Source organism: Pipistrellus hanaki, assembly GCF_964339955.1.
Source record: "Pipistrellus hanaki genome assembly, chromosome: 9".
Taxonomy (NCBI): domain Eukaryota; kingdom Metazoa; phylum Chordata; class Mammalia; order Chiroptera; family Vespertilionidae; genus Pipistrellus; species Pipistrellus hanaki.
The window spans coordinates 45,929,472-45,940,305 of NC_140511.1; the positions used below are offsets into that span (position 1 = coordinate 45,929,472).

At 50.6% G+C, this 10,834-nt stretch overlaps 1 protein-coding gene across 2 annotated transcripts; it reads left to right on the top strand.

Annotated features, from left to right (window-relative positions):
* The first annotated feature begins 203 nt into the window (after positions 1 to 203).
* Positions 204 to 9,653, top strand: CCKBR (cholecystokinin B receptor). 2 transcript variants are annotated; one of them, XM_084896005.1, is made up of 5 exons: positions 204 to 436; positions 6,004 to 6,255; positions 6,410 to 6,659; positions 6,935 to 7,107; positions 8,245 to 9,653. In XM_084896005.1, exons 1-5 carry the CDS (start codon positions 280 to 282, stop codon positions 8,784 to 8,786), a joined length of 1,374 nt encoding a protein of 457 aa, XP_084752131.1. In that variant the 5' UTR covers positions 204 to 279; the 3' UTR covers positions 8,787 to 9,653. The 2 variants fall into 2 exon arrangements, with proteins under 2 accessions (XP_084752131.1, XP_084752132.1); XM_084896006.1 differs by lacking the exon at positions 8,245 to 9,653 and adding an exon at positions 7,451 to 7,806.
* The last annotated feature ends 1,181 nt before the right edge of the window (positions 9,654 to 10,834 follow it).

Genomic DNA, 10,834 nt, shown 5'->3' on the forward strand with positions numbered 1-10,834 from the left:
GATCTAGGGAGGGGGCGAGGGGCGAGGGGGCGAGGCTGAAGGACAGTCCCGCAGGGGGAGTCCGGAGAGGGGAGGGGGGCGGAGATCACCTGCAGGACCGAGCCTTGGGGACCGGCACCGATGCCAGGAGCTGAGGGCAAGGGCCAAGTGGGGGCGGGACGCGGCGGGCAGGGAGGGGCGGGGAGGGGCGGGCGCCTCCGCGGGCTCAGCGGGAGCAGGTGGAGCCGCCGCGGGAGCCCGCCCGGCCCTGCCGAGGGAGGCGGTGGCTGGGCCAGGGCCATGGAGCTGCTGAGGCTGAACCGGAGCATGCCAGCAGCAGCACCGGGAGCTGGGCCAGGGGCTGCCCTCTGCCGCCCCGGGGTCCCCCTCCTCAACAGCAGCGACACCGGCAACCTCAGCTGCCAGCCGCCTGCCGCCCGAGGAAACGGGACACGAGGTAGGTGCCTCCTCAAGCTCCCTCCAAAAGCTCCTCCACCCCACACATGAGGAGAGGGACCCCACTGCCCCCGCCCTGCCTCCTCCAACGCTCACACCATCCTCTCAGGGAGTACGGCCCCCCTGACACATTTGTCCCCGGCGGCTCAGGACATCCCATCCCAGCATCGCACTACCTGGCCAGAGTCCCTTCACACCCTCATCCCACCCTGAGCTTCGGGTAAACCCAAAACACAGCACCCTCCGCGACACCCAGCCCACGGAGTGCTAGACACGGAGACTGGGGAAGCAAGGACCTCCTGCTGCCGTTCCTTCCAGGTCTCTCTCTCCCCCTTTACATCCAACTCACAGAGCCACATGGGGAAGGAGAGAAGATTGGGGGGAAGAAGGGGGCTGTTTGGAGGAAGGAGCACTCTGGAAGACCTGAGTGGGAAGTTAGTCATAATCTGTGTCCCCCTCCCCAACCCCCAAGCTTCCCCCAAAGAGATCCTCCAACTTGAATTCGGCTGTAAGTTAGGCTGGATGCTGCTCCCTAGAGCTGCCTGACTCCATTTCCCTCATCCTCAAATCCCTTCCATGCCTCCTCTCCAACTTGCCTCTCCTTAGGTTGCAAACTCTCCCCACCGCCACCTCCCACAGCTGGACTACCCCCTTTATCACCCCATGCCTTTGTGCCACCCCATCTCATCGCACACACACCCCTTTCAGATGATATCCATTCACCTATTCCCCAAAATAACTTTCACTCTTCCCATGAGTCAATATCCTATTTTTTTTTTTTTATGGCCTGGATCAAGTCCCCCCCCCCCCCTTTCCTGGGCCTTTTCTTTTCTTAAATGCTTACTGTGCACCTGCTATTGTAGTCTCTGGGCTAGGAGCTGGGGACACAGGGATGAACTAGACCTTGCTTAGACCCTCATCCCTCAGAGGGGAAGAAGGGGGCTGTTTGAAGGAAGGAGCACTCTGCAAGACCTGAGTGGGAAGTTAGTCATAATCTGTGTCCCCCTCACCAACCCCAACCTTCCCCCAAAGAGATCCTCCAACTTGAATTGGGCTGTAAGTTAGGCTGGATGCTGCTCCCTAGAGCTGCCTGTCTCCATTTCCCTCATCCTCGAATCCCTGGAAAACCATTAGGAAAATCACATTAAGCATGGGAAGTTCCACAAGAGGGTCTGAAATATCAGCATCCAAAGGAAACAGGGTCCAAGAATTTCATAGAAGGAACCTGGAGATGGGTCTTGAACTTGGAGTTTGTTAGGCAAAAAAAAAAAAAAAGAAGAAGAAGAAGAAGAAGAAGAAGAAGAAGAAGAAGAAGAAGAAGAAGAAGAGGGATTTTAGTAGAGGAAGCAGTGGTAAACAGAAGGAAATTATTCTAAGCCCAAAAAGGGAATGTGGGAATAAATTATAATTCAAGGGTGTTTTTTTGTTTTGTTTTGTTTTGTTTTTAACTGACAACGTAGGACACGCTTTCTCGGACATTTGTTACATATTCTCACTTAGGTTCTTTCATTCAACAAATATTTATTGAATGAGAGATTGTGCTAGGCACCAAAACTGACAGGGTTCCTATCTCATGGAGCTCACAGTTTAGTGGGAGAGACAGACAGGTAAGCCAGGGATTGCAGCACAAAGTGGGAGGGGCTTGGGGAGGCTTTGGGGAACACAGAAGAGGAGCCCCTCTAGCCTAGCCTAGACTTGGGAATCAAAGTTGGCCTCCTGAGAAGGTAGAATATGAACTGAATGAAAATAAAAAAGATGAGAGACAGCCAGCCAAGTGAACAGAGAAAAAAAGGCAAAAAGCATCCTCATAAAAGCCCCAAGTTTAAGTCCATGGCACTTTTGTTCAGTGCACCCTAGTTTCTGGGTGCCCAAACCATACACCATAAAAGAGGAACAATTAGCACTCAAAATGAAGACCAAGCTAAAGGGTTTACGGAGAGCCTTATAGACCTGGCTAAGGAGTGTCAATTCTATCTTAAGGCAATAGGAACTGCTGGGAATTTCGGTAGTTCTGCCAGGATTTATTCTGTAGTGTGAAGAATGACTTGCAAGACAATACATGCATAGAAGGCAGGGGGTGGGAATGGTGGATACCTATATAGAAGACTATTATATTGCACTGGTCCTGGTGAAAGGTGATATTGGTCTAGAGTAAGGTACTGACAGGGGGGATGAAGAGAAGGAGATGGATTTTAGAGGCATTTCTGGAAGTGGAATCAACGAAATTTGGTGATTTGTGTGAAACAGAGAGGGAGGAAGAGGTCAAGGGATGACATCCAGGTTTCTGGCTTAGATAATTGGATGGATATTGGTACTTTATAATGAGAAGGATTACACAGGAACAGAATCGGGTTTAAAAGAGATTATAAGTTAATTCAATTTGAAGCCAGTTAAGCATAAATGCTGGCAAGATACCCAGGTGGGATTGTACAGTCAACCATTGAATCCAAGGGTCTGGAAGCTGGGGGAGAGGTCTGAGCTGGAAATACAGACTTCAAAGGTCTTTGCCAGAGAAAGTAATGGAAGCCGTTTGAATAGATAAAATTTGTGTAGAATAAATAAATAAATAAATAAATAAATAAATAAGTAAATAGAGGTACTGGGCCCAGCTGGCATAGCTTGGCGGTTGAGTGTCGACCTATGTTCCTGGCGGTCATGGTTCAATTCCAGGTCCGGGCATATGCCCAGGTTGAGGGCTTGATCCCCAGTGTGGAGCATGCAGGAGGCAGCCAATCAATGGTTCCCTCTCATCATTGATGTTTCTGTCTCTCTCTCCCTCTCCCTCCCTCTCTGAAATATACATATGAAGAGGTACTGGGAAAAGATCCTGAAGAAGACCAATATCTAAAAGCCAGGCAAAGAAAGGAAAGTTCATGTGAGATGGAGGTGCAGAAGACAGCAGAGATAGTGAGTAGAGCAAGGAAGCCTTAGAATAGGGGTGTCGAACTCAATCAGAGAAGGGGCCAAAATCTAAAATCCAGCCTAAATCGCGGGCCGAATGGTTTACTGAACAGTCATAAACTGACAATGTCATAAACTGACAGCGGAGTGCAGTGATGACAGCGCGGTGCGGGCCACATTGCAAGGCCTGGTGGGCTGGATTTGGCCCGCGGGCCTTGTGTTTGACACATGTGCCTTAGAATCTAGCAGAACATAAAGCAATTCAGAGCACGGATGCAGGAATTGGCCTCATTTATCTGGAAGTTGTTACCCACACAGTTGGATGTTACACAGGCCATCAGAAGTTACCCACAAAAACTCTATTAGCCACACTCACTCAGATATTACCCCCACAGGTGCGTGTTACTCATAACCAGTAGAAATTTGGATATTACCCACACTATTCGGATGTAACCCACACAGACTTGGGTGATACCCATGTTCACTCAGATACTACCAACAGAAAAGCAAATAGCGTCCACATTCACATTAATATTGCCGCCCGCATCCTTGAACACAAATGAATGAGTACTAGCTAATTTCATTTTATTATTGTCCACAGACAATTAGATATTACTGATGCTCACTTAAGTAACCCTTCTCCAGATATTGCTCTCACACATTCAGATATTACCCATAAGACTTAGATCCGATTAACTCAATCAGATTAACATCGCACTCAACATCTTAACATCTCACATTTATACTCACTTAAGTATTGTCCACTTGAATATTACTTCAGTCTCCAAAGAGACAGAGACAGAGAGATGAGGGCATGCTAGAGCTTTAGAGGCACCGAGGTGAAGGTTGGATGAGGAAGGACAAAACAGGTGCATTGGTGAGCAAAGTGACAGAGATTCATTCCAGATTCACTAACAAGCATGTGTTGACACTTCTTTGTAAGGGACATTTTGCCAAGTGCCAGGGACATGCTGGAGAACAAAATGGGCATTGCTCCTGATCTCCAGAAGCTCATAGCCTAGTGGGGGAGACAGAGGATTACACATCTCCATGATACAGTGAGAAATGCTGTGACAGAGAACAGAGAGAAAGAAACACAGATTGAGGTTTTATTGGGAGAAGGAGACTGCATGATGAATGGCACAGGAGTGAGAGAGCAGTAGGAGGCAAAGCATTTTAGAGATCTGGAGACTTGGCTTCTATTCTGATTCTGCCCCCTACTTCTCGTATGCTCTGAGCAAGTAATATCACTGCTGGGCTTAGTTCAGAGAGGTCTTGTAATTAGCATTTACTTGACATCTACAACAGTTTCTGAATAAGTTGGTATGTGTGATGAGAAAACAGCTTGATTTGGAGGCTAAGCAAAGTCAGCCAAGGAAGAGAGAGTTTCAGCTCTGAGTCCTTCCCTCCCCTACCCCTTGCCCCCTGCCCTCTTTCCTTTTAAGCTCTAGTCTCCCTGAAACTCAGGCCATGGGTGTGGGTGACCAGGACAATTTCATTTAATTCAATTCAATTTTGCCTGGGTCTGCTTAGTTGTGATATAGAGACCCAAAGATGAGTCAATCTCCCAATAGTCAATGATTCAAATGTATGGAGTCAGCCCTCTGTCTAGCCCAGAACTCTAGTGCCCCTGCTGTGAGCTCCTGCAGCACTTTTTGTGTTCCTCAACCTCCACTCCTCATCACACTGTGTGGCAATTATCTGTGTATATATCTGGGTGTTCCTTCCTCTTGCATGTTCATCTGTGTCCAATGCCTTGCATGCAGATGTTGATTGAGGGAGAATGAATGTTTGGAGGTCATTAAAATACAAGGCAGAAAGAAAAAAAGGTCCTAATAGATGTGTAAGGAACATGCATATTCAGAGGAAGGGGAAATTAACTCCAAAAGGAGATAGATGTCCAGAAAAGCCTTACAGGAAAGTGGGCACTAGATCTCAGTCTTCAGGACATAGGTAAATAGGAACTTAACAGATACAGAAAACATGTGTGAGGGAGGTGGGGGTTTGTGAAAGAACTTTCCAGACTGAGAAACCAACATAAGCAAGGGAGAGAGTCATAAGTGCATATGATGCCTTCAAGAAACTGAGTCATCCAGTAGCTTAAGTGGGTGCACTGCAGAGAGGGGGTGGGAAGAGAATGAAGGCAGTTCTCAGAGAACCTGCACTTGCTAAAGGTTGCAGACAGTAGAGAGTAGGGGAAGGTGTTTTTTGGGGTTATTTTTAAGACAATAAGGACCTCGCCTGACCTGTCAAATACTACAGGGAGGTCAAGTAGAATAGGCTTAGAAGAGACCTTTGGATTTAGCAGCTAAAGCTTAGTGACCTTGGGAAGAATTGTCCAAAACAGTGATGGCAGGACAGATAGGGCACTGGATTGTAACGGACTGAGAAATGAACAGGAAGGTGAATGTAATCCTTTCAAGAAGTCTGGCTGCAAAACGATTTGGAGTAAAGCTTAAGAAAAGATAGGCTTTCTTAAGGAAGAGTAGAGTTAAACCAATTTAAGCCTTGAGGGGTTAGAAGGGTAAAGGATTCAAGTTCATCATTTGCTGAGTTGGGGTGCTCTTGGGAAGCAGGGGATCTGGCTGGATAGTGGGGATTGGGATGAGTGGGATTGGAGCTGGGGACAAAGACCCCTTATTGTCACCTCTCTCTTTTCCTGCCCAGAACTGGAGCTTGCCATTAGGGTCACCCTCTATGCAGTGATCTTTCTGATGAGCGTTGGAGGAAATGTGCTCATCATTGTAGTCCTGGGACTGAGCCGCCGCTTGAGGACCGTCACCAACACCTTCCTGCTCTCCCTGGCGGTCAGCGACCTCCTCCTGGCTGTGGCCTGCATGCCCTTCACCCTCCTGCCCAATCTCATGGGCACATTCATCTTCGGCACAGTCGTCTGCAAGGCGGTGGCCTACCTCATGGGTAGGTGAGACAACCACCCTGCCCACCTTACCCTCTCCTCTTCTACAGTCCTTGCCCATGTTTGCATGTTTCCCTGAGACGTTTGAAGTCACACTGGTGATTGTGTAGTTCAGGTTTCCTAGATGACCCCCTCCTTCCTTCCTTCCTTGCTTAGGCGTGTCAGTAAGTGTGTCCACGTTAAGCCTGGTGGCCATCGCCTTGGAGAGGTACAGCGCCATCTGCCGACCGCTGCAGGCTCGCGTGTGGCAGACACGCTCCCACGCTGCTCGTGTGATCGTAGCCACGTGGATGCTGGCGGGGCTGCTCATGGTGCCCTACCCCATATACACCGTCGTGCAGCCGGTGGGGCCCCGAGTGCTGCAGTGCGTGCATCGCTGGCCCAGTGCGAGGGTTCGCCAAACCTGGTGAGGGCGCCTATCCCTGGGGATCCCTTCTCCATCTCCATCAAATGCTTAGGACCATTCCCCGGAACCTTCCCCAGGAGCTGCTCCAAGAATTACTACTCCGGTTCCCTTTGGGCACCCACCACCCTGGGATTCCCATTTGGGGCCTCTCCGCAGTTCTCTAGGCCTTCCCAGCAGCACCCCCAAAGCCTAGAAACATCGGTCCTCGGGTCATTCTGCATCCGCGGTTATGGCTGGACAGAGACCCGTGTGACTGGTCTGTGCTCTGCTTCCAGGTCAGTACTGCTGCTCCTGCTTTTGTTCTTCATCCCGGGTGTGGTTATGGCCGTGGCCTATGGGCTTATTTCCCGAGAACTCTACTTAGGGCTTCGCTTTGATGGCGACAATGACAATGAGAGCCAGAGCCGAGCCCGAAGCCCAGGAGGGTTGCCGGCTGGGGCGGGACCAGGTGAGTGAAACCAGAGGTGAAATCCATAAGGGGGCCGGGCTTTGGAAAGTGAAGAAGGGGTGAGGGGTGTCTATGGAAAGGCTGGAAATGTGGGGTCAGATAGGGGTTGTTCTGGAGTTGAGAGAACTTGCTTTCTGCTCTGATCGCCTGTTGTGGAGCGGAGACGAGAGAATGACCACTGGAGCCCAGACCAAATTAAAATTTAGGGAGCCTTTATTAGCCGGCCTGGTGAGTGACTAGCCGGGCGACTGCTCTGCCATTCTCCACGCAGAGTTCGGAGAGCAGCAGTGACCCTTTGTGCAGGACCACTTTTAAGCACATTAACCACACCCTGTTCTTGCAGAGCAAGCAACCCAAGACAAAACAGTTTTTCCCAAGCAACGTCAGGATCATGCCATCGACGATCGTGTTATGCACAGGGTTATCCTGTTCTTCAGAAAGCTGACCATGTTCTATGAAACAAGGCCCACATGCTGGGAAGGGGCCGTGAGGCCCTATCTCAAGGCCTGCCCTGGTGTCAGCACTGACAGCTCTATCTGGGGCATGGTCCACAGCCTCTCTGGAAGCATGCTTAAAAATTCCCACTCTCTAGACAGTAAAGCAACAAACAGACTGTCAAATTACAGCGGGGAGGATAGGGAGATATGGGGGAGATAAGAGATCAATAGAAGGACTTGTATGTATTCATATAAGCAAAATCAATGGATGAAAAACTCAGGGGGGGCGGGGGGCAGAGGAGCATGTATGAGAGTGGGGGGAGGGGGCAATGGAAAGATATGTACACATATAATACCTTAATAAAATAAATTTAAAAATAAAAATAAATAGCCGAAACCGGTTTGGCTCAGTGGATAGAGCGTCGGCCTGAGGGCTCAGTGGATAGAGCGTCGGCCAGGTTCGATTCCGGTCAAGGGCATGTACCTTGGTTGCGGGCACATCTCCAGTAGAGGGTGTGCAAGAGGCAGCTGATCGATGTTTCTCTCTCATCAATGTTTCTAACTCTCTATCCCTCTCTCTTCCTCTCTGTAAAAAATCAATAAAATATTAAAAAATAATAATAAAAATAAAAATAAATAAAAATAAAAATAAAAATAAAAAAATTCCCACTCTCTAACAGCGCCCACTGTCTGTGCCTAGGTGCTGCCCTACAGAACGGGCGCTGCCGGCTGGAGACCCGGCTGGCGGGCGAGGACGGCGATGGCTGCTACGTGCAGCTCCCGCGCTCCCGGCCTGCGATGGAGCTGTCCGCGCTGACGGCGCCCACTCCCCCCGGGCCAGCGTCCTGCCACCGGCCCACCCAGGCCAAGCTGCTGGCCAAGAAGCGCGTGGTGCGAATGCTGCTGGTGATCGTCGTGCTTTTCTTCCTGTGCTGGCTGCCCGTGTACAGCGCCAACACGTGGAAGGCCTTCGATGGCCCCGGGGCGCGCCGGGCCCTGTCGGGCGCGCCCATCTCCTTCATCCATCTGCTGAGCTACGTCTCGGCCTGTGTCAACCCTCTGGTCTACTGCTTCATGCACCGCCGCTTCCGCCAGGCCTGCCTCGACACGTGTGCCCGGTGCTGCCCGCGGCCTCCGAGAGCTCGCCCCAGGCCTCTCCCTGACGAGGACCCTCCTACCCCCTCCATCGCGTCCCTGTCCAGGCTGAGCTACACCACTGTCAGCACGCTGGGGCCTGGCTGAGGGGTGGGGGCCGAGTGGGGGGCTAAGGCAAGACAGGCCGATTTTTTCGAGCATTGACCCATTCAGACACACAGGAGACACAGACCACCCCTCGCAGAAGACCGACAGCCAACCGCATGGACTTACCCCCAATGCACAGGGAAGGGTGGCTTATGGACGCAAAGTAAACAGAGCAGACCCACACACAGGAAACGAGGCACACATGGCTGTGGCATGGAAACGTGGCCCTAATCTTGGACAGACTCAGACGCAGCATCCCCAGCGGCGGACTATCCCCCAGCAGCAGGACCTCTATGACAGGGAAGGCCTCTTTCTCTCTTACACACACACACACACACACACACACACACACACACACAGCGTAACGGCACTGATTCATTTAGCGATCTGGGCTGACTCCTGAGATGCCCCAGGCTGCCCCCAGCTCGACCTCGCGGTGCCCTGCCCCAAGCAGCATTGGGTACACCAACCCCCTCTCACAGCTCCCTGACTAACAGGCTGTTTTGCACTGAGAAGTCCCTTTGTTCTTTTCCAATTAAATATTATGTCCCTGCCCTCGCTTCCCGCAGCCGACCTCGTCAATACATAATAAACGGCTTGGCTTCCTCCTAAACTTCCTTTCTGGAATCTTCTGGGGCCGGTGAGGAGGCGTGGGGTTTTGTGATCTTCCCTGTCAGGTCACCCACAGCTGGACCCGCCCCCCCTGCCAAAAAGCCCGTGGTCTGAGGCTGGAGGAGGCTGTGTGTTGTCTCTGAGTTGTCATCCTGGACCCACCCACACACCCATGTCATAGGTGGAAGCTGGAAATGGGGGTGTGGGCGGGAGGTAGGATATCCATGACACATCATGAGTCCTAGAGTGGCATCACTGTTAAGGTACTATAGTAATAAATGCTTATTAAACATTTAGTGAAAAGATAAAGGAAGGAAGCACTGTATAGTGAGACTCAGTTTACTCAATATGTGTCTGAAACACCGGGGGTCAGACCATGACAGGTGAACAGAAACTAAAGAGTAGAGCCTGGTCTACGCGCTCTTCTCTGGCAGCAGTCCCTGGCCACGCTTCTGCTCCACAGCAGCACCCTTTCCAGTCAGCAGCAACAAATGGGGGTGGAGAGGGCTGGCCCTGAATAGAAGCCGCAGAGCCCAGCCTCCCTTTTGACACAAGCCATCCAGCCGTGGCCAGTGTGGCTCAGTTGGTTGGGCATCCTCCAAGGTTCCTTGTTTGATTCCTTGTCGGGCACACATGCCCAGGTTTGGGGCTTCATCCCCAGCAGGAGATGTGCAAGACACAGCCAATCAATGTTTCCCTCTCACATTGATGTTTCTCTCTCTCTCCCTTCCTTTCTCTCTAAAAATCAGTGAAAATATTTTTTTTTTAAACTGATACAGCCCCAGAGAGACGGAGACAGCAACATCACCCCCTACACACACACAGAATGACAAAACAGAGAGGGAAGAACTGAAGAGCTCATTAAGGAGACACACATGGATAATCACGTATGGTGTGGTATGTTGGGAGAGGGCTTCCTTGACATTTCATCTTATAACAGATGGGCGAACTGAGACCCAGAGAAGAAAGGAAAATTGCTCAAGGTCATACGATACATAGGAGCAAGACAGAAATAACCCTCTTGAAGCAGACACTGAGTTGGAGATGGGAAAGAAGCCATCCCCATCAGGGAGCAGACCCAAGTTCTGTGATGCCTGGTACTTATAAAATTGGGAGCCCCTTTTTCAAGAAAAAGAATACAAAAAATACAGATATGAAATTGCTCCTCACTAGGGCCTTGGAAGGGGCCTGTGTGGGTGAGGAGCCCTGAGATTTAAGCCTCATTAGCTTCACAGCTAATAATGCCTCTGCCCACCAACTGCACTGAACAAAGGCTGGGCGGAGAGAGGGACAGGGAGAAAGGAAAGTGGGTTTTCTGTTTAGCAGTGCTGAGGAGGCTCCCAGCCATCCTTTTTTACAAGCTCTAGGCTGCAAGAGGCAGGACTAAGGAGAAACGGAGGGAGAAGGCGTTTCAAGCTGTCAAACTCAGTGCTGGT